General features: G+C 37.4%; 1 protein-coding gene across 1 annotated transcript in view; it reads left to right on the top strand.

The window, feature by feature from the left end:
• The window catches only part of FAM193A (family with sequence similarity 193 member A), a gene marked incomplete at both ends in the record, with an annotated part of 84,374 nt that overhangs the window by 27,562 nt on the left and 32,474 nt on the right, over window positions 1-24,338 (top strand). Inside the window, 7 exons of the mRNA XM_081999465.1 lie at window positions 6,602-6,667; window positions 9,356-9,601; window positions 11,969-12,135; window positions 12,428-12,595; window positions 15,504-15,738; window positions 18,993-19,117; window positions 23,582-23,726. Of these exons, the coding sequence (XP_081855591.1) occupies window positions 6,602-6,667; window positions 9,356-9,601; window positions 11,969-12,135; window positions 12,428-12,595; window positions 15,504-15,738; window positions 18,993-19,117; window positions 23,582-23,726 (1,152 nt within the window). The remainder of the gene's footprint in view (window positions 1-6,601; window positions 6,668-9,355; window positions 9,602-11,968; window positions 12,136-12,427; window positions 12,596-15,503; window positions 15,739-18,992; window positions 19,118-23,581; window positions 23,727-24,338) is intronic.

Here is a 24,338-nt window from a genome sequence, read left to right as displayed (position 1 = left end):
ATAGCCTGCAAAATTAATCAATTGGCCAGATCAGGTGTTGGCTGCCTTAATCTGGATATTTGAATTTTATTTATTATTACCTTGTCTTTGCCTTCGCTGGTTTCTAGTTGGTCCTTTGGCATCCTTAGTAAAAGCAAGGATCTGTGTGTAGAAACATTCACAGCTTTCCCTGTTGGTGATGTTTGCAGATGATTAATAATCACTTGTTCTGTCAGAGTCTCTTCTATAATACTGAGACACCCTGGCAAGCAAGTGTGTAAGTATAACTGCATTCTGTTCAGTGTCACTAGAGATGTGTGATTAACACATGAAAAATTTAAATGTTTATAACGCCAATTTCTTAAGCAAAACACTCCTGCTTCTAAATCAGAGTGGAGTACTATGTTCATCTTTTATCATTATAGTTAATAAAACTATTTGGAGGTCTTTATTTATATACAACCTGTCCCTCTCCAAAAGCGGTTTTCACTACTGTAGCTCACTAAACCATGACTACGTTTGGAAGTAGGTACCTCCAACCTTTTCACTGTTGCCAATCTAACATTTGCCAATTTCCAAGTTACTGCTTAAAAGCTCTTTGGAATTAAATTTTGTATAATAGATAGAATTTTTTTTTTACTCTAAATAATACTAAACTCTGACAGCTGCGTGAGTTTCTTGAGCGTTGCTTTGCCAGTGAACCTGGAAATGTGTTGCCAGTTATTTCCCTGCCTGTTGTTGAGCATGTTAATTTTGCATTCTCCATATTCCAGTGCTAGGAAGAAAACTCTTACATTTAATCTTTTCTAAAATAACATTTTAGTCTGCATTTCTAAAAGGGCATGTCCTCTTACTGCAAAACCTCTAGTACTTTTGGGGGTTATTTAACAATGAAAACTAAGAAATCTTTACACTTATATTTTACCTGCTATTAAAAAAAATTCTGTTCACCTTCCACCTTGTGTCAGGTTTTCATAACCCTGACCGTGGTCAGGGACCATTAGTTGCCTTGGGCCAGCCCAGCCACCCCTTGCTGAGTGCAGCAGGCCCAGGCATGTTGTGTCAGCGGACACTTCTACATTTTTTGGCCACGTTGATATTGACCATAAATATTCCAGTAGCTGCACTAATAAGGTGGTCATCCTCTCCAGGAGGATTCCTGAATATAGTTCTGGGTGATCATTCATCTGATTCCAAGACCTCCCTGGACCGTTTCTTTCTGTGTTAGACCACCCTTAACAACAACAACTACTTTAATGAAAAAAAGATGGAATGCACTGGTTTTTGTGTGCAGGTAATGTTCTGCTTTGTTTTGCCTTTTTTTTTTTTTTTTTTGCAGTAGTTGATACCTTGCAGAGCTTGCGGTATTTTGGTGGCTGAGTTTGTTCTCACTTTCATGTGGTGCATGGAACTGGTCTGTCCAGAGTACAACCTTTTCTGTGAGAAACCAGACAGTACTTTGCTTAGTCTCTTGGATGGGTACTTCCAATGCCTTAAAAAATGTTCATGGATTTTTTTAAAGTACAGTAGATTAAAATAATCAGGGTGTTGAAACACATGAAATCACATAGGCAAAAGTGATGGCACTGCCAAGTAGATGCGTTTCAGTTTGCTCTTCCTCTGAAAAACTGGACTGTCCAGATGTTAACTAGGTATAATGTGGACTTAAAAAGAGTTTAAGGAAGGGATAAGTGCTGATAGTTTACTGCTAGTTTTTACAGTGTAATATCTCTTCAGTGCTGTAATATACCTCCTGAAGAGGCTATTGTTACTGCAGAGACTGTGGTCACTACTGTCAATGGTCAGGAGCAGTCTTAAAAGCCAACAAACCCCAAAACCTTGCTGTGCTGGTTTGGTCTGGCCAGCATGCTGTTCTGTCTGATGGTGCTTGATACTAGATGAATGGAGAACTATGGTGCATGTATAGAATAATCGTCCTCCCGTGTGCCTTTCCTGGTCTTACTGGTCCAGAGATGTCCTGCATCAGATTTTTTGTTACCTACTGTTGAACCTCTCTCTCATGCGTTTATCATCATTTTTTCCCCTCATCCGTGCATTTGACTTCCACAATGGCTTATCCTTAAATCAGTTGGGATTAGGGAGGGAAGGATGCTGAATTTTCAGTAACTGAAATCAGATAGTTTCTTATCTCTTGAACTGAAGGCATAAAGAAATATTTCTTCGTATCTGACAATCACTTAGGATTTTGTAAGCGTCACTCATCTGCCAGCAGCAGTTCTGTGACCGATTTAGCTGTGCCTGGGAGAGGAGAGGAGAGGAACAGCTCAGCCTGTGACTGGAGAGCACCCAAGTCAGAGCTTCACTCGGGCTGCAGGGAGGGAGGTCCTCACCAGCCAGTGCGACTTGAGACTGCTGCCTCCCAAACGGCGTTGGGCAACAGTGGTGGGAAGTGAGGCGGAGCTGCTGTGTGAAGCTGCGGAGCAATGTCACAGTGCGCTCACTGACTGGAAGCGCCTGAGGGAAGGCTTAGTAGAGAACAGCTGTGGCAAATGGGTTTTCGCACAAAAAGTGTAGGCAGGAGAGCAAGTGGCATAGACAAGACATCTTGGTGGGTTTGGGGGAGCGTAGCCAGGGTTAAGTGTAGTAGGTTTCTTTAGTGTTACTCAGACACTTAGAGAAAATGTGTTGTTTCAGATGCTTCAACAAACTAATTTTTCACCTCCCTATATAAAAATAAGGGAATTAATTCAAGTAGTATGGAATACCTTTCTTATATTAGGACCTTGTAGAATAAAGTGTAGCCTTAATCATCTCTTTATACCATTGGGGTTTTTTTCTAGTCTATATCTTTCCTAACACGCCTGAGAAAATCAGTGCAATATTTTCTAGCTGTTTTGCCCCAGGAGAAATTTGACAAAATACTGCATTTTTTTTTTTGAGCATCAGATTTCTGTTGAACTGTTTAGGGTTCAGTGATGATGAGTCAATCTAAACTTTCTTCCTGTGCTTTTCTTTTCCTGAGCTCTCTTGAGATGTTGCATCACTCTCACTTTCGTGGTGGTTGTGTGACTTCACCAGGCATCAACTGTGAGAAGCATGGGGGTGTGTTGTCTAGTAATATGTCACTCAGCCCACTGAAGGTCTGATTTTGATTGTGACAGGCTATTAGAGGAAATTATGGCAGTCTTTGAGTGTTTATGTTCTAATTGCTCAACTAATTCTTCAAGGTCATTCAGGTAGAATCAATGAGTATTGTTTAAGCTGTGATTCTCACGCTTGTCATACTTTCTGGTATGAATTATACTGTGCCAAGATGGTGTATACCCTATTCTCCAGAAAATTAACATTTTAGAGAGGGTGAATTAGTGTGACAGCAGCTTGCAAGAAAAACAGTAATTTCTGTTATTTAAAATGGAAAAGAAAGAACAGAAAGACTCCCCCCCCCCCCCCCCTTAATATTATGGGGAAGAGTGCATGCAGAGATCCCTATGTTCCTGATCTGTGTCAGCCTTCCTTCTGGCACTTATCTTCACAAAATAAGTTTTTAAAACATAAAACATAAAAATCATTAACAAGGATACTCAGGACTGTAAAAATAAGTTTGTTTGTTTGTTTTTTTAAAAAGTTGGGTTTGTCCCACAGTGACAGCTGTCTAGCTTGTCACTTCTACTTTAAATCTCTGCACACAGAATTTTATCTGTCAACATAGCGCCCAGTAGCTACATGTTGTGAGGTCCCTCAGCCATTCTCCAGACTCTTAGTAACATGAAGAATTTAGTGCTGTTAGTTAACTAACGTTAGTCATCTCAGCACTTTCGTGCTTCAGAATTTGGGTACCTGCAGTTTCCTAGATCTCCTTTGAAAGCTTAATAATAAATAATTTTTTTTTTTAAATCATCTTCTGCTCCTCTAGTACTGGTGGTATATAAAGCAAGCATTAACATACTGAAATTATTAGTGCAACCATAACATCCTTGACCTTCTTTAGGACTCTTGGCTGAATGTCATCTGCTCTTAGTGGTTTGCTAATTTTTGAGTTGTCCATTTGCTTTATAGTTTTTTCCTAGCAGTGCTTTGCTTTGAAACAGATCTTCTAAAGCGTCTTCCATAAAGAAGCCTTTCATTGGGAGAATATCTTTAAACTCCTCCATAGTGAACATGAAGATGAAAAAAAAAACCAAAACCAAATGGTATTTCTGCCATGACCTTAGCTTGTTTGAGCATTATTTTAATGCATCTATTTGTTTACCTACTTTAGCTTTACCAACCCTGACAGGCTACCTACTCTTCCTTGCTCCTCATGTGCCTTCAAAAAAGGATTTAGTTATAGTTTTTATGGTTCCCCCCCACCCACTTCCTTAAATTATTTGTGAGACTGTCTCATTATATTTTTTTTCTCTGTTTTTAGCTTGCTATTGTTCAAGCCCCATTTGGACAACTTCTACAAGATTCTTCTAATGTTTTCTTTAATATGCTATTTAGCCATCTCCTTCCCTTGCCTGTCATGTCATTATTCACCCCCACTTAAGTCCTTTTTGTGACTTTTTTTTTTATATTTGCTCTAGGCCTCACATACAATGTCTTAAATCTCATTGCCTACAGACGTTTAATTTTTGATGATTCTCTTTAAGTTTCCTCCTATTTGTCTAATTCCTTTCTTTAAATTCCTTGGTGTTTGTTCCTCCTGCAGATATTTAGTTCACGACTAAATTCTTGCGGGTTTGCACTAATATTTTCAACCAAATTCTGCACAGTGCTTGGGATCAGAGGTTGCCTTTTCTTTTGTTAGTAGCATGACAACTTGTTCCATGAAGCAGTCGCTCCTGATGTTCAGTATTTTGTCTTGGCATCCTGTGACATTTAGCGTATAACAGAAACCTCCCACTGTTTTTGTCTTTGTTTTTGTGACATTTCTGACTGCCTTCAGCTTGGTCACTCAACATCTGCATGTTTAAATGGGATGGCATACATTTCTTGTTATCGCTGTCTTGAATGTAAAGAAGGTAGATGTAATCTCTTAATGAAAAGGTAATATTTTTGGATAAGCTTGTCTTTTTTGAACTTGCTCCAAAAAAAATTTTTTTTTTGAGCTGCAGGTACCAATTTCATTCTAAACTTTCTTACTGGTTTCTTTCTTCTTGAATGCATATGTGTGCCAATAACTAGTGGATCTCCAGTACCAAAGCATTTCTTTTCTTGGTGAAGAAGATTTTCTTTAATTGAAAAGACTCTTTGTTTTTTCCACTTTTTGGAAAGTGGATGAATAAAAATAGGGAACTTGTACCACATCAGCATTTTTTTCCTTCAGTGATTTTTAGATCTGAGACACTTGACTTGCATATGAGGGTTTTTTCTTAAATACTTACTCTTGAAAGTTAGCATAAGGTATGTAAGTGAAGTTGTGTGGTTTCTTATTTGTATCTTCTCTAGCAATGATTTGAAGATTGTGTTATCCTCTACTTTGCCTTTGAAAAATCCAGCTGAAGACAGTGGCTTTGCAATAATATCACTGGCTCTATAAACTGAGCAATTGGTAATCCTGTGGATGTGTAAAGCTGAAGGATGCTGCTTTGTACTGGAGGGAGGCTCCAGTTTGAGTTTCTGGTTTGGTGGCAGGTTAAAACTATTTTCTGAACTCTGTAAATCCAACACACAAGATGTGAGTGTTCCTACACTAAGCAGGCTGTTTTTTATTGCAGTCTCTAGAGTAGTCTTAGAAGTATTAATATCAGGCAATAGTAGGTGGAAGAATGGAGAGCAAGAAAAGGTTAGCAAAACCATGTGAAAGGTGGACAGAGGCATGAAGTAAATAATATCTGAAATTCAAGAGAGAAACCAGTACTCAAGAAAAAGCAAAATAAAGACTAAAATAATTGACTGACTTTATTTCCCCTCTCCCATTTTTAATAAAATCAAATGCCTTTTCTTCAAGTTTGTGTCATCTAGAGCTCTTTATTGTCACTGGCTTGAATTTGTATGCTGTCATAACTTTACTCTTGTTTTATTGTCCTCAAATAATGTTATATAAAAATGCTTGGGGCTTGTGAAAGGCACTTCATTGATATCTAGTGTAGTCTCTGTAAGAGCGACTTGTGGAGAAACAAGGTACAGAAGAGATCTCTGAGAGGTTTCTGTATGAATTATAGCCTGGGCAGGAGGAAGGCTGCTGCAGCAGAATAGCTGCATGCCATTTGGAGGCTTGCTGTGGAAGAGTCTTCCTGGTTAACACTGCATATTTTTGCTAAGCAGTATTGTATTCAGCTTACAAAACTCAAGAATCTTTGGTAATTGTCTTGATTCACAATAGAAGTTTAAAAGCTAAATGCAACATTCAAATACAAGAAGAAAAATGTTGTTTTGCTTATGACTTTTCTTTTTTTCCTGTATCAATTCTTTCATCTCAGAGTTGCATTGTTAATAAAACAGCTGTAGTGCAAAAGTTTAAAATACATAAATTGTAAACTTTTGCATCTGTAGAACTTTTGTTACAAAAGAAAGGGGGCTTTCCATTATCTGCAGTCAAACAATCATTCAAGTTTCAAAAGCTGTTTTATCAACCCTCAGATGCAGGGGAAGATTTTTGTTGTTTAATTTTTTTTTTTAATGCTCGTGTAGCATTAAACTCAATTGTTGTAACAAATGTACTATTAATTTTTTCCAGGTTTCGCTAAATGGTACACAGTTTACAGACAGTTCTGCTGGATCAGAGTTCACTGGTGTTTCTCAGGTATGTACAGCCAAATTATGTGGGTGTATATGGTAGAATTATTTACTAACAGGACAAGTTATTAAACAGTATTATATGTAGTAGAGAAAACTCTTAGAAAAGATTTCTGTTTGGGACTTGGCTAACTGAATTCAGTTTTGATGACTTCACTATTCAAGCTTTAAAAAGCAGTGAAAGCTACTATTTCTGAAGTAGAATTTTGTTGTTATAATAAGCTTGAAAGTGGACATAGATGTAAAAAAATTTTGCAGTTTTATGGTAATAAAGTTATTCTTGGAAATAAATCTAAATACATAGCATAGATACAGTTATTTCTGTTCCAGCTTGTCCTACTTCCAGCTTTCATTTATGAATGTTATAGCTGAACATGTTTCAGAGAGAAAGTGAGATTGGGTGTTTTCTTGCAGAGATGCATCACACATTTTTTGAAGCTTGACTGGTGGAAAAATATCTTGCTTTTCTCAAAATGTACACTTTGCTGTGATTCCACTGAAGACACTTACAAATGTATATATGACCTAATTCCAAGCTCATCTAATCCAGGAAGAGTTTATTGCTGCTGTTGAAATGGTTGCATGAACAGTCACTGCATTCTTCATCTTTTAAATAAATAAGAAACTGCAGTTCATAGCTTCATTTTAGTATGACAAAGCCATAACGGGAATCTGAGATGCTTATGGTGTAGATTTTGTCAAGGTTCGGACTGTCAATTTTGTTAGAAATAAAATGCTTAGAAATTTTTGTTCTTAGCAGTTGATTTCCATTGTGCTCTAGAAATCGGGTACTTTCAATTGAACTTCAAACCTGTGATAAGTATGGGCCCAGTTAAGAGACTGTTAGGATTTTACTGAGTTTGTGAGTTGGCCAGAATTAAGATTGTTGTTCCTGCTGTATTTGCCATCGCTTTTTTAATAATCATGGTGCAACTTTAAGCAAATTACACACATCAGTCTTAACTTCTATAACTTCTATATCGCATGGCTGCGATGTGTTTGTCATGACCCTTACCTTTGCAAAAGAGTAAGTGTCAGGTTGTCTTAGCTTCTGAACTTTTACATTTTTGTCCTCTGCTTTTCCTTCTTCTTGGAAGATGTCCTGCAGATGATGATCATAAGGATTTGCCTGCAATTGCTGTAAAGATGTCATCGTCATTCCAACAGATACTTAATCTGGCTTCAAAAAAATCTTTTTTTGACAAGGAGACTTTCAGGGCAAGCAGGGTTTTTTAGGCATTAAGAAGATTGCAGTTGAGTGCAGGTCAGCCAAGAGGAGTGTCTAACTTGAGAAATCTGTCCATGCTTGCAGAGTCAATAAGGGGATGGCTCTAGCCTTTCAGGAGGCAGAGCAAGTCTTCCCTCCTGAGGACAGTTTCTGAAAACCTGCAGTAGACACCTGGAGAAATTGTGTTCTTTTTCTTGTCAGGTGTGAATTCTTGAAGTGGCATCAGTGAGTAAAAAGATTAGCTGTTCTTAGTAAGTCTAATTAATTTGAATTTCTCATGAACTTCTGAAAGATAAGAAGATACTTGTGGAGATGAATCTAGTATGTGTCTCTTTTTTTTTTTTATGTCTAGAATTCTCAGTTTTTCTTTCCATATTGCTGAGTCTGTCAGTTTTATAAATGCAAAGAACACAAAAATCAGAGTTCGTAATGCTGTGCTGTTTTTCTTCAGATGTCAGCAATAGGGAATTGATTGGTTGTTGCTGTGAAGACAAGAAGAGAGTTAGTGAATTGTGTTATAACTTGAACTAGTCCTTTGGCTGAAAGAACCTTTTACCTGTGCTTGTGCAGTTCAGCCCTACAAGATCTTTAAAGCAGTATTTTTGTTAGTGGATTGAGATTGGAGCAGTAACTAGAGGGATGCTTGAATGACTTATTTAAATTTTGGCTTTCCTTTGAGAAAGAATTTAACTATTTTGAGGCTTACATAAAATATGTTGCTAATTAAAGCAGAGCTAGTAGCTGTAATATCATCAGACAAATCTGTGATTCTGCCACTACAAGATGTTTTGTTCCATTCATTATATCTTTGTCTTATATATTATGTCTTGTAAAGTTGGGTTCTGCTTGGCTTGTGCTGCATGACATGTTTTTGAGCATCGGTCTTAGTGAATAATCAGCATTTCATGGCTGAACCATAATTTCATGCACAGTAGCATCTTGGAAGAGAAAGTAAGTTTTGAAACGGCCTGTCATCATAAGTTGCCAAGTCTACTTTATTCAATAGCTGATAGTGGCTTTTAAGACCCTACTGATTGGTTTTGTTAAATCAAGCTTAGGCGAAAGTGTCTTTGTTTCAGCTAGTATTGAAAAAAGGTGACACAGAACTTGAAAAAGCAGTTATTTTCCTTTTTATCTCTAAGAATGATAACAGTAAAAGGAATTGTACTGTTCCTTTTTTATTTTACTTACTAGATTATTACATCTAGGCTGAATTATTTTAGAGGGAAAAGCTGTAGTTCATATGCCCTGAAAACAGTACTTCTTAAATGGAAGTGTATTCATAATCAGAGTTGTCTGCCACGTGGCTATAAGACTATTGTGTTTGATCTTGGGACACTCCAAATATTCACCATTTAATGATGACTGTTAAAATATGTTTTTTTTGTTTTTTTAAAAGCTCAGAATAGGTTTTTCTGGTACATATTGTGTAAATAACCAGTTATCTATCAAAACATTTCTTTGTAGACACCGTTTACCTTTGGCTTGGGCCAAAGGGCACCATATACAACTGGCGAGCATTGTCTTCTTTGTAGAAGTGAACGAAAAGATATTTCGCTTTCAGAGAGCGGGATAAAAAATTCTAGCAAAACAGCACTTTCCACATCTCCAAAAGCAAACAATATGCTGCATCTTCCACTGTGGGTGTGTCCAGACTGTCGAAGAACAGTCGAAAAGGAGGAGAGGCATGCTACAATAGAGCAATCTCTTGTGGTAAGTTGAATTACTTCAGTAGACTAAGAAGATATGTTGTTATGGGCTGAATGCCACTTTGTGCATTGGAACCACTTAAACTGTAAATACCTAGAAAGTATTTTAGGAGATTTTGAGTTGGTTTTCCTGTGAGCTAAACTGATCAGGCAAGATGTTCCAAAAATGGGGAGTTCTGATTCTTGAGTTTTGGATTTTTTTTTTTAGTAGAGCAAGGCTTGGATTTATTTCTTAATGGCTTTTTGCCCTTTCAATTTATTGGCTCTCAGACTTTGTCCTTTTCCCCTTTACTTAAATTCTGTTTCTTCTACTCTTACCAGTGCAACTCCAATCATTACACTTTTTTCCTCTTCTCTGTCTGCTCACGTGTACTTCTCCCCTTTGTGAGGTAAACTGTCTGAATTTCCCCTGTTCTTTCAGTAGCATTCTTGAGTCACTGCACTTGCACTGCCACCTTCCTGCATGTCTCTTAGTTTTGTCATCTTTTCTGTCCTGTATTTTTTTAATAGAGAAGCACAACTTTACATAGTATGCATATAACAATTTCTTCTTCTTTGTTGTAGCACTGCAAATACTGATTTAATACATGGTGCTAGTATTTCAAGTTGTGATTATTTTCTAAATTATGCATTAAAATGTATTTTCAAATGAGAATTCAACCTCGCTTAAGAGGTATGCTCAGTGTAGCAGAAAGTTACAAAAAGTTCATTGACAGATCCAGCAAAACCCCATTAGAAGTAAACTATGATGCTATACTGCAGAACCAAATCTTCACAACTGATCTGGGAAGCCACATGCTTCTGATAATTGGAAGCACTATAGAACTATATCATAGAATAGAATCATAGACTCTATGATTCTGTTCTGCGATTCCAGCTGACATCTCTTTGTAGAGAGGTAACGGACTGTGCACATGCCCATAGGCACATACAGATTTTTATTTCAGTAAACAAATCAGTGTGATGAAAGACTGTCTTTGTATAGCATATGTTGTTAAATTCATGTTAAAAGCACAGCTAGCATAGTTTTTTGTAAGGAAAATTTAAAAGTATGTCACTTGTATACAAGTAGTGTTTACTGGTATTCTTGCCGTTAACAAGAGTTAGATGTAATCTTTTCTGATTAATTTTACTAAGGGAATTATTTTGGTGTTCTGATGGTAAACATATCCTAGAGAGTTCAAAGCACAGCAAGACTGAACTTGTTCAGTTGAGTCAAAATTTTTGACATATTCAAGCTGGTTAATGAAATAATAAAGAAAATAAGTGTCCTACAAGTACAAGGAAGGCAGGATTTGCTTCCTAAAAATTTTGTGAAGTTCTAGATACTCCAGGTAAAATAAAAATTGACAGCATTTTGTTAATTTGGCAACTCTATTCTTATTTTCAGAGGAATTTTTAAAAGCAAACAGCAAAAGGATTTTCCAAGTTGGGAAGCTTGACTTAAAAAGGCAAATGAATTATTTAGGTGTCTGGCCAAATTAGAGAAACCAAAATGGGAGAAAAAAACCCAAAATGAGCTAAAAAAAAATCTGTTATCAGTCATTGCAAGCCAGAATATAAGTGGTTTGCTATAGATGCTCCTGTGTTCAGGTTGCGGTTGCTCTCGTTACCTAGTTTGGTTTGCCTCAGCACCATACCCAGTAGCAGGTTTGTTTTGACCTCTGTCTGCATCCTACTCTAGGAGCTGCGGTGAAGCACAAAAAAAACCCCTTCAGTCATGCACCTACTGTGGGAGAGGTCTCTGCCTGATGCCACAGAAAGGTGGTGGCAGCCTGGGGAGGGTGCAGGAGGGAAGCATAGTATGTACTGGGGCTGGAGCACAGAGAAGGGAGAGAAACTGGAGACCGAAATACCAGCAGCCTTGGGAGAGGTGTGTAGTACTGAGCAGCACTGTATGCAGGAGAGAGCATCTATTCCTAATGACAGCAGGTTTCTAACATCCATTACTACGAAGTAGTATGCCTGACTGCTATAAACAAGGGGATTTTATACTTTTTGCTAGAAGGGGTTGTTGAACTACAAAAGTCAAACATACTGTCAAATAGAGACTGAAGATACATTACTAGTTTATGACTAATCACGGATGGTGCAAGCCTTCCTTTCATTGTTTATGCTGGAATACATAAAGGTGATAATTATAACCAACGTACTTTGGTTATTAGAAACGAAACTACATTTATATAATTGGTGTTCTCAGTCCATCTCTTCCATTTATTAGGCTTTTTGAAGGTGAATTCTTTGTGCCTGGCTGGGTGTCCTCCCAGAATACATTCAGCACTAAGAATTGCCACATTAATATTTGCCTACCTATTAACATTTCAGACTTCTACCTTACAAACGAAAGGCTACCTGTATTTTTTCCTTTCAGAGCCAAGATTTCCTTTTGCACATGCCTCTTGGAAACAGTGGGTCACAGCAGGAATCTGTCGGAGGAGGAAGAATAACTGTTGGTGCACAGACAGTGCCTGCTGCAGATCTTAGCAATTCCTCTCCTTCAGACATAGCATGCAACTGTGAGGCCTGTAATGAGCGCAGGTAAGAACTGAATTCAAACTCAGCGGCATGATGCCTGTAGTCAGACTGTCGGCAGTGTTGTAGCTTATTTGTTGGTGTGTGCTTAAACTCTTTAAATGGGCTATCTGACAATAACAGTAACTTATGGATGGCAGCAGTTACCAATTTTATATACTTTATTTTAGGCATGTACTTATTCTAGGCATTTTCAGATGTACGTTGTTTTTCCTGAAAAGCATCTTCAGTCCAGTAGGAATCAAGACACCTATGAGATGTACATGTAAAGAGTAATTATTTTTGTCATTATTTGCAGAGAAAATTCAGCAGAGCCTGAACGTGAACCTCAGCAGCTTCAAAATTACTGGTCAGAAGTAAGATACATGGTTCGGTGTATATATCGCCAAGCTGGGACCCCTTTGGCAGATGATCAAGACCAATCTTTGGTACCAGATAAAGAAGGAATGAAAGAGCTGGTGGATAGGTATATCACTTGAAAAATATCTGTTAATTGCTAAGAGGGTTTTTAAAATTGTTTTTTAAGTAGTGTGGAATATTGCTTTTTAATGGAACATTATTTACCATCTGTAAGTCCAGTTGCTTGGAATGATTGCCTCTCCACTAGAATGAAAAGTCAGAACACTCAATTCTATATCCTGCATAATTTTTTAAATGCTAGATTGAATGCATGGGAAGCTATTAAATTTGTATGCTGTTTGCAGTAGGAATATTAATATATAATTATGGAAGGGTCCCAAAATCATCATCTTCAAAAGACCGTGAGATGATGATTGTTAATAAGACACTGTTTAGTTTGAATTGGCTCACATGAAAATCTTACGTTGTCGTAGTTGTAACAGCTAGAAGAGACTTTTTTTTAAAAAAAAAAGTAATATTGGTCGTTGATCACTAGATGAGGGCAGATTCCAAGAACTACTTTCTCATTTTAGAAGTTTCTCATTTTTAGAAGAAAATGTAGCTTTTCTAGGTATGAAGTTGAAGATGTACTTAATGAGATCCTCAATTGTGGGTTTTTTTCCTTTTGAGAGTAGTGTGGCTGTCCTTAAAGTGCTCCGGGAGGTTCATCTCAGTTTCTGTATAACTGAATGTGTGCTCAAGGGATAGTTGCTCTCCTTGGTTCTGTATATACTTAATATTAAGGTGTGACTAGTCTGACAAACTGTAGTTCTTATGTGGAAGTTCTAGCTGAAGCTAAATTCTGGTGAGGCAAAGAAACTTTTGAAAGATTGTGGTCATCTAGCATTGCTCTTTAGTCCTGAATCAGCTGTAACAGATAATTAAATAAGCTTATGGCACTTCTGTTATATAAAAACTGAGTGTTTGGTTTTGAACAGGAGTTGTGTAAATGTAGAGTAATATAGTATGCCTCCCTATTAGTCACACTTTAAGTGATCAAAACATGTAATGTAGGATTTCAAATCAAAGATGCTTAAATGTTGCATAGTTTGTAGGTAATTAAAACTGAATCACAGCTTAAATGGTTGTTGATTTTTATGCAGTTTCTCTTTAATGGAAAGATATTGGAAATTGGAACACATACTGTGTACTTTTCATATGTACTTAGGAGCTTTGATTTTTCTAGAACTGTTTTTTACTTTTGAGAGAGACTATTAAAATACAAAGGCAGAAGCAGGATCTCAAAGAGGGAAACCTTAAATGTCAATGTGATTATTTTTCACTCAAGTTCCTTATGGTCTCCACAGTATGAAATACAATTAGGATACCGTGTTTAAGTAGACACCAGTGTGTCCAGTCTGTGGTGCTAATGTCGTGTCAATGTAGGTATTGAAAGTGTAAAAATGAAACAAACCAACCCAAACAAAGCAAAATAAAACATACATACACATCATGTAGGTAGCGTGCCAAAGATCACACTGTGGCCAAGTAGATCTGTGTGTAAAAGGCAGAAATTCCTAATTCCATGCTCAGCTCTGTTAGACACAGCTGGCAAGAGATGACTGTCTGGTCTTCTTGCTTGAAAATTAGGGGTGCCAAGTACTGTCCCTACTGTACGTTGGAGCACTTTATGGCAATATGATAGCACTCTATTTTGTGAGTGATGAGGGAAGAGCAGGGACGAGATAGCAGCAGACTTTTGTTCATCTAACTCTTAAGTACTTCTCTAATCCCTTTCTTCTTACTCATCTCCCTGCATGGTGAAAAACTGGAGGCAAGTGCTTAAACTCCATGCACAGGACTTTAAATAGTATGATTCCACTCTAGAGTGCTTCAAAGCAGCCATTCTGTTCAGTTTCCTTCTGTGTGAGGTGGTTCAAACCCATGTCTCACTTCCAGAAGAGTATCAGACCTGGCCAGCTGTATGCTGTCCTTAGCAGGAAGCCCTGCCCCTCTTCAAAGCTGTTCCTTACAGTGACAAGTCTTGCAGATATCGAGTGCCTGAATAGAGTGCATGGAGGGCGACATGGTTCTAGAGCTTCAATATTAGTGAGCTTCCCTGGGAAAAATGATTCCCAAATTCTGGACCCTATTCTGGATTTTAAATTAAAAAACAAACAAACAAAAAACAAACCCCCCCCCAAAAACCACACCAGTCATTTGTAATTATTGCAGATTAGGTGCTAACACAATAGAGTGCCCTAAGTCATATCACTTGAAGGATGTTCTTTGCGGTGCTGTGAATCCCACACCTCTGCTATGCAGTGGCACAGCTTTAATATAAGATGCAAAAATATCCTTGTACAGAAGATCTGCAACTTGGGGTAAGAAACTCTCAATGAAAGTGAGAAGGAGTTTCATGAATGAGTCTCTTAAAAGCTTGGTAATTGTATGAAATGTCTTTCAGTTCCGTTCAACAGCAGAAGGGTCCCCCAGAGCAATCACTGGGTCCAGTCTGGTTAGTATGTATTTAGGCATGTTCTGGCTGCCTAACAGGTACCATCCATCATGGCTTGAAGTGGAGGCCTGTCCTTCTACAGGAGGGCCTAGGTCTGGCTGTTCCAACTGGGACATTTGTTAGGGCTGTATATAGGAACATGGAGAAGATGAAAAGAAGCTTGTCTGAAAAGTCTAGGTGTTAGTAGGGTTGTATGCAAATTGGGTAAAGGTTCTCAGCTCACAAGTTGAAGCGAGATACTGAGGTCCTAAAATAATTTGTTCCTCAGGTGTGCAAGCATCCTAGTTCTAAAGCTGCGCAGGAGCTCAGTTCCACAGTGTAGAAGTAGGGAACTGGGGAACTGGGCTGTATTCTCCCAGACTTTCTGGCAGACTACTCTCCCAGGTAGTTCTGTAAACCCTAGCTGCTGTTTATTGTTGATGACAGTGACGGTAACTGCTAAATATTTTTAGGAAAGTAAAAACTGTTGTTTACATGTTTGGTTTTTGTATTTGTCACAAATATTCTAAAAATACAGGCTTTGTGAAAGAGATCCATATCAGCTTTACCAACGGTTGGAACAGCAAGCTAGAGAATATGTGCTTGAAATGAAGGTTCGTCTGCTCAGACACTTGTCACTGGGATCTAAAGTTGCATCAACCTTAGCAATACAGGGGCCACCACAGGCACATCAGTTCATCTCACTCCTACTTGAAGAATACAGTGCACTCTGTCAGGCAGCATGTACAATCAGCGCCTTTCTAGTTACTCTGGTAAGACTGGAAAAATAACCTATATGCTTCTATTTGCTAGGGGTAATGCTAGCAGAGCTATTCTGGGCTCTTTCAGGTGTCTGCTGTGGCTGTAAAATGTAAGTTTTTTGTGTGTGCATGCTTGGAGAGAGGGATATTCTGAAAACGCAGATTTAATTATTCAGAAATGTAGACTAGGTATCTTTACAGTGAAATGATGAAATTACATTTTGTTTGTAAAAAAAAAAAGGTGGGATGCTGTTTGTGGTACTTACTCTGAAACTAATATTTAAGCAGATCTACAAAATTTTAGATAATGCCTTTGAAAATGTGTGAAACATTTCCTCGTTAATCTTTAATGGTCTCTTGACAGCCATGTTTAAAGGACACAAACTTCTACGTGTAGCGCTAACTTAGATTGTTTCAATGTTCAATTTTTCTTTTCCCTTATCAGCAAGAATGGCTACTTGAAAAGATAATTGCCTTGGGATTAATCTGCTATATTATTTATTATTTCTAAAGTTTTTGTTCTTTCTTAAATGTTCTTTTTGTCAACAGATTGTGATGTTAGGTTTGGGATTATATTGTCAGGTAGAAAATAAGCAATAGCCTTAAAAATCTCTTCTCAAGTAACTGTCCACCATGAGTTGAGTAATACAGTAAACAAATTTTGTAATTCTATTTAAGGGGTGAGAAGGTTATTAATCCTGTTTTGTCAATAATCCTTTCCTGTACATTCTTTGTTAATGTTCTTATCCTGTACATCCCTTTTCTTGTGTAAACTTTGTGCAAGTGAAGAAAAAAAAAGTGGATATACTGGTAAATGTGGATATTATTGCCAATTAGATGAAAGTGACTGTCTAGGTTTATAAAGAAAGGAAAAGAATAGGCAATAACAGGCCACAGGTGAGAAAGATTTAAATGGAAGGGAAGCAGACTGTCCTTACTGAGCTAGAGCTGTTAGTAAAATTGAGTTGGCAAAGCAGGAAGACGTTTCTATTAAGAAACTTGAGCCTATCTGATGCTTTTAGTTCTGTTGTCAATGCTCTGTGTTTGCTGTTGTCTGTATTGTCTTCCCCAGCTTTATCACGTAGATATAGACGTGAGGTCACTGCAGTCTCTAGTTTATTGGCTGCTTTTAATAGTAATCAAGTCTCTTAACAAGGTACCTGAGAGAAGATGGCTCTTCAGGTTGATTTGCATTGGAACTTAGAAATTTGTTCAGCCACAAAGTAGATGGATTACAGTACAAATGTTAGGTTTCTCAAAGTAGATCTGCTGATAATGAACTCATTAGTGCCAGAATTACATAGCTGATAAGAAAATAATCTTTTAATATTTTTTACCCTACTTATTATTGTGAACTAGTAATCATGAAAACTTAGCAGGTATGAGAGATTGAGATAATGGCCATGACGCGCCAGAAAGATGCTTGAACTCCCTAATCTACATATTTTCTGACAAATTTTAAAGTAAAATTGTTATTTTCTTTTTAAAAAACAAAACATAAGAAAACACAAAATAACCTAGCCTTTTCTTGTCCTTTCTCTTCTGCAGCCCAGTAAGTACTGAAAACTTCTTTCTAATTAGGTTTGACATTCAGAAACTGAAACGTGAGAATGTAGGATACTGTCTCTTGTCATACGTTTCTTAGATTTATTAAATAATCTTCTTATTAAATGGAGTAGTATGTCACAGCTTTCAGTACAGGTAGTAGGGCCACTAGCCTTGAGAGAACACAACCATGTACACTGACAAGATACCAGCACACTATGGAAGACGGAATCTTTTCAGCTGAAACACCTAAAAGGCAGTCAAGATCTCTAAACTTAGTGCAGCCTTCCTTATAAAGGTAAAATCTTTGCACGTAACATGCTGCACGCAGGCATGTAATGCCTTGAACCTTCACCTGTGAGGAACTGATTTCTCAATGAAATTATGAACGGTTGTCCTTCCTTTCAAAGGAATCCAGCTAACTAGCAAGGTTCAAGAGGAGGAACTAAAGCCTTGTGCCCCACCAGGGAATGACAGGTTATACTGAGAGCAAGCTGGAGAGTCTGTGGTCAGTACTGTGTATTGGAGGACTCTTCTGTATAGCAGACTAGAAGGGAAAACTTACCTGGTATTTCTTTGTGAGAAATATCGTACTCTGTGCAATCTGACATACAAGATTTTGTAGACAAGTGTTGACTGTTTGTTCACAGCATAATATGGAAATTGCTTAGGAAATCAACCTTTCTCAGTGTTGACCCTTGAGAAATTATTAGCAGGCTATGGAAAGTTTAAATATTTTAAAGATATAATATTCAAAGTGAAAGGGTTAGTGTCTCTTGTGTCTCCTGTGGAAAAAATCCACCTACCCTTCTTAAATAATAATGAAACTCCAAACTTGGTTCTTTTTTTGAATACTGATAGTCTTGTGTTTAGGTCTGATTAAATACGTATTTGCTTTTTAACCCATTATGCTTAACAAAACTTTGACATTCCAGAGTATTTTGGTATTTCTGGGTACTTGAAGTTATAGGGCATAGGGCTCACTTGCTGATCTGATAGCTTGCATTTAATTTTGTTGTGAGGGGGAGTCCCGGTATAGAAAACCTGCGTACTGCTGACTATATGTGGGGAAAACTTACTCACTTCAAAAAATACTACACCTGCCTTTGATTCTTATGTTCTGATAATAATAGATCTCGGTTTTAGGCCTTGAAATTATAAAATTATGTGTCAAATAACCTCAAATAGAAAAACATTCTGCTTAGTAGAGTAGTAAGCTGTTGGTCTCTTATCTATTTAGAAAACTTCATTTGTGAAGCTTGGAGAGAACTGTTTACTTGCTTTATGCCAGTTTTGAACAAAGATTATAGCTTGCCATCATATCTGTGTCTGTTACTAGATAATTTCAAAGAACTGAAAAATAATCAGAGATAGACAACTGTTTGACAAGAAAACTTGAGAATAACTGGTTCAGATCATAAAAGACATCTTTCAATGCATAAATTAATGGAAGATTTCAACAACATAGTCTTTTTTTTTTCTATTTTTCTCTAATCCATGACGATTTAGAAAAACAAGAAATGAAGCTATGGTTATTTGAGTCATTAAAGAATTACTTAAATTGTGAGTTTCTGGGTGTTAAAACTGGGTAAGATCTGAGATGGGTAATCCAGCCTGTAGGTTAGAAACCATTTATTTATTTATTTATTTGTTTTAATTCTTGCCTTGGACGGAACACACCCCCCAACCCTGGCTTATTTCTGGTTGCTTTTGCATTATAGGAAAATGAACATCTGAAGAAATTTCAGGTGACGTGGGAATTGCACAATAAGCATCTATTTGAAAATCTGGTATTTTCTGAGCCACTCCTGCAGAATAGCTTGCCAACGTTGGTGTCACAGCTAAGGTAGAGTTTAACTTTTCTTTTGTAATTTAAAGGAGAAATCAAACCCCATGTTTGCAACCACAGCATCTGCCAAAAAAAGATATTTGCTGCTTCCTCAGTTTAATAGGTAAAAATCCATGTTGTTCTGTCTTGAAAAACAGTATTGTTGATTGAGCAGGCTGCTGTCATAACTTGCTTGTCAGAAGAATTACTATCCTAATCTGCTTGCTTGTTGGTTACCTAGCAAAATGACAGCATCCTATGAAAATGCTGATGTTATGACTGAATAGTACTGTTTTCACTTGTCATCAGGCATTGCTACTGTCTTCACAGCCCTACAAGCGAATTAAAGCCTTGGTGCCTTCATGCTTTCCACAGTGCACATATAACTTAATTTGGAGTTTTAAACAATCTTTTCATTGGAGAAAGCAAAAGAAGCAAAGTTCCTTGCTATGTGCTTGTAGGTCTGATGGCATACTGCATTTCCTGGGGCTTTAGAATGTATGTTTTGGTAGTAAGGTTGCTCTGCTTGTAATTTGTGTACCTGCAAAGTGTTTGGTTTTTTGTTTTTTGTTGGTTTTTTTTTTTAGGGAAGAGGTATTAATACATGGAAACTTTATTCTTTATCCTAAGTCTGAACTTTTTTGAAGTATAGTCATGGATGGTTTGTGTTGACCTCTCAATCTTGCTTCTGTCAAAGAGACATTTATGCTTTGTATACATGTGTTTTAGAAGTATTGTCTTGGGTATTTTTCCATGCTACAAGAGCAGTTTGATTAAACGTGTCACAAGAGATGTTGCTCAGAGTGAATAAAGACATTTCTGATGAGTTCTCCTTTTGATAGTAGATGCTAGAAAGGAGAGCAGGAAAGGGCAAGAAAGCTTAATTGTCGCTGGACTCAGAAAGAAGTCTAAGGTCCCTCAGAATAACTTGTCTAATTGGTTTACATGAAACTGGGTTGGTACTTAAAGCCTTTTTTTTTTTTAAATTCCCCCTCCCCCCCCCAGCAGGTAGTTGTGTTGCTGTGTTCAACAGCATGTTGTTCAATTGTGTGTTTTCTCAGTGATCTGTGTTTGACTTCCCAGTACCACTGTCACCAATACTGTATCCCTCTGTCATCTCCATGCTTTCTGACAAGGCTTTTCTGCATCTCTTACTCCAGCAATCCTGGCTGTATCAAGACTGTTTATATTGCCTTAGTCTGCAGAGATGAGAACGGTCTTTTCTTGACAAAAGCATTGGATTGTTTTCATTTATCTGTTGTTCTGAAGTGCTACTGCAATTAAAGTCTGAGCAGCAGAAGGTGTTTCTCTGTGGGACTTCATTGTGACAGCTACCTTCAAGGCTTAAATACGAAGTCAGAATCTCTTCCTGCAGGAATTTCTTTTCCGGTACATCAGCATTCACTAGATACCTTTAAGGGTGTTTCACGTAAACTGTGGATTTGCCTAGATTAATTCACATGAGCCTTTTTGAAAGGAGAGGTTCAGCACGAGCTTCCTGTTCCATGGTTTCTAGTTTATATAGTGTGTGTCCTGTTTTTTTCTTTGATAAACATAGATTACATGTGTTTTCATGGACTCCTGCAATTTTACTGCTGAGTTCTCTGGGTCTTGAAGTAAGAGAATTAGGTAGCCTTTCCCAAGAAATTTTTCTGGAGGATAATGTGCTTTCTATTGGGAATTGGTGGAGGAATGTTCTATCAGAGAGGCCTCACATGGAGAAGCAGGGATCAGCATAGTCCCCTGATCATTTGGCCAGTGGAGAATCATTTGCGTGCAGTAAAGAAGGTGTTGCCAGGGTTTCTTTACAAAAGAGCATTGACCTCACTGTTTTCTCTTCCTGAAGAAGAAATGTGAAATGGCATTTTGGCATCTCAGCTTTCCTTAGATTTTGGGTGCCCACCCTTTCTCTCATCCCTTCTTTAAGCCACTAAATCTTTTGTATATCTCTGGCTTTTTCAAAATACATAGTTGGTGTGCTGTGATTAGTTCCAAGGGTGCTTATTACATGCCAGACTAGAAAAGATGCTCACGTAGGGGGGGTATAACATAGCAGTCTTGTGGGCATGGAGGTTACTAGCTGATACGAGATCATCTGTGTCAGTATTTCACAGGACTGGTCATCTACTCGGGGTAAATTACCAGGATCTTGAAGGGTTGTATCTTGTTCTGCTAGTTAACACCTCTGGTTTGTTTAGGAGGCACACTCAGTTGTACAGTCTGCAGACCAGGTGTAAGAGCTGGCTATATGCTTATCAAGCGTTAATTAATCAGCAGGGCTTCTAGATCAGACACAGCATTTCATAAGGGCATATTTTCATGATCAGTATTTAAGGAAATCCAGTCCATTCATAGGTGAGTGACTAGTGCTTCCTGATGAAGGTGTCTGTATGAAAAGTTTCTTAGATGTTAAATATCTTTCTTGGGTTAAGATGCTTTTGATTACAAGCAAGCACTGGCATGCCTCCTACATTCAATGGACTGCTTATTGAGATTTGGTAATGAAGTAACTGATACCTGGGGCTTTTCTGTCCTCTTTGCTTTCCCTGCCTGGGATGGGACAGTATTCAGGGTATATGCACAGCTTCAGTTAAATGCTGTTGGCCAAAAAATTCTGGGCTCCTCATAAACATATATAGGCATACAGTAGGATCTATGTCAATAGGTATGCCTTGCAAGATTCAGTTATTGCAAAGTAAGCAATTCTTGTTAAGTTTTATGTATCTGTGATGCTTTTTATTACCTTTTTTTTACTGCAGTTCAGGAATATATTCCACCTCTGTTTATAAGGCTGAAATATTACTTAGACTGTTGCTTTATACTTGTCTTGGGAATGTAAATCTATTTGAGTAAAACTTAACGTGCTTCTAGTAAGAGTCACAATAAAAATTGAAAGTGTAAATGCCATTGCATTGCTAATTAAATTTTTTTAAATTAAGTTCTTTTGCTTCTAATTTGAGTGTATTTAAAAAAAATGTTTTGTGCACAACCAGTGTTTGAAAGAGTAATACAACTTAGCAGCAAAGAGAACAAATTCTTGACTTCTGTACAGTGGGGATCAGAATTTCACATAATTGTATAATACCAGAAACACAGGCTTCAAGAAAAGTAGTAAATCATGATCTAGTAACAGGAATTGACATTGTTTGCACTGATAGTGACAAAGTGTTGTATCCTAAAGTCACCATATCTCTTTAAACTGCTTTTTGTACTCTAGCAGGCATGGACTTCCCAAGTTTTTAATGTGCAGAATTGCTTATGCACCTTTCTGAAGTGGTTGTGTTTCAGGTTCTGAACAAAACCAACAAAATAAAACAAATTTGAATTTATTGGCAAAGTCATGCTAACAGCTGCAACTTAATACTTATTGAGTTGTCTGTTTGCTCAGGTCTTCATTATACTTAATTGCCATGTTAAAATTAAAGGCTCAGTTCTTTGCCAGGTAGTTCTTAGGTTGGGATAGCATCCTGTTGCAATGGAAATCTGTAACAAACCTCCCTGAAATGCTGGAACTGGCCTTAAATGTCAAGTTTAGAGATGCTTGAATTTTGTTTTTTGGTACTGGCTTTGACTCGCCACACAACCTCAGTGCCTGATTAACTACCAACCAGTTTCCTCTTAATTACTGAATAGGAGAAATGTTGAAAAGCTTCAGTTTATTTGTGTCAATTTACAGGTCATTACAATTCAATATGCTTTAAATACACATTATCGAATAGAATTTTGTCTTTCTATTTATTTCTGAAGTCAAGATTTCGGGAGTTTGCTTACTTAAGAATCATTGTGATGATGCACTCCAGTATATTTTTTGATTTTTTTTTTTTTTAAGAGGAATTTGCTGTACAAAAATGTACTAAAAAGGAAAATAAATCTGTCTCCTCCTGTTTCTGGAGCTTGTTACAGAGACAGTCATCACTGAACGGCATAACCACATTTTGAACTTGATAATACTCAAGTAATAGTAGATAACTGCATGCAACTAAATTATTTCATTTGTCTCATTCTACAGCACTTTTCCCAGCTGGAGCTTCAACTCGTCTAGTAATCTATTTAGCATTGGTTATGAGAGTTCTGATAAACAACCTTCTGGCTTTTTTTACTATATAGCTCTTCAATAAACAGTCAGCATGTATATTTAGACCATAGAATTTGGAAGGATAGATATATCAAGCATCAAAATTGGAATAAATACGGCTCAGTAGGCTTGACATCTGGTTGCTTGTGGGAAAGAGGCTCTAGAAATGTTGCACTTCCCACAATCTTGCTATTGTTGGTTACAGAACATTGGAACAAGCAGTTGTTGGATATTTTTTGAAAAATGACTAAAAATACTCCATTTTGGGATACACGCAGCTATGTGGGCCTATGTGTATCAATAATTGCACTTTAACAGCACTCTTTTGGCTGGCAGAACTTAAAAATGTGATTTTTTTTTTTTCAGTAAAATGTTTCTTCTATAACAAGTGCTATTTGAACCTTTAGGCTTGGAACAACACACGATTCCTGTAGCGAAGATATGTATAGTACCTTGTTACAAAGGTATCATCAGCTGGAACAGGAAATGGGTCAAGTTGCGGAAGCGTGGCTCGAATGCCAGAAAAGAATAGATGATTATGTTGATGAACAGGTAAGAATCATGTAAACAGTTCTCAAGACTGATTATGTAGGGAGCAGCCTATGCAAGGCTTGTACCTCCAGTGAAGAGTTTCTTTGGTATTTTTGTCCAGAGCTTTAAAGCAGCAAAATGTAACTTTTCTATACTGAAAGACTGAAATCAATGAAACAAGAACACTAACATACCAATACTTAATGGTGATTGTGCAGAAGCATCTTCAAATTGTTGAAGCAGATTGTTGTGCCATTGTTTAAAGGTGGTGTGATGATGACCGTTGTACAGCTGTCAAAATCAGGAATCCAGAGTCTCACTGCATAAATATTTGAGACCTCTGAAGTTATCCCTTTTTAATTAAGTATATGTTCTGACAGCTGATTCTTCTGAGTTTGTGCTAAGTGTCAGAAAATAATCACATTGTTGTGCTGACTCTTACAGTGTCAAGAGCTTAATTTTGAGAAAAATATCTTGTTTATTTTGCAAGTGGTTGTTTATACTCTTCCAAAATTGCTCGTGACTTTTGTCTCTTTTTTTTAAAACACCTCTGGATAAGGCTTTGAATACTGTTTAGTTCAGTCTTAAGTATGCTAGAAGAAAGAATGTGTCTTGAAATAATTGAAGATACAG

This window comes from Phaethon aethereus (genome assembly GCF_964289735.1).
Source record: "Phaethon aethereus genome assembly, chromosome: 4".
NCBI lineage: Eukaryota > Metazoa > Chordata > Aves > Phaethontiformes > Phaethontidae > Phaethon > Phaethon aethereus.
This window is presented reverse-complemented; position numbering and strand designations above follow the sequence as displayed.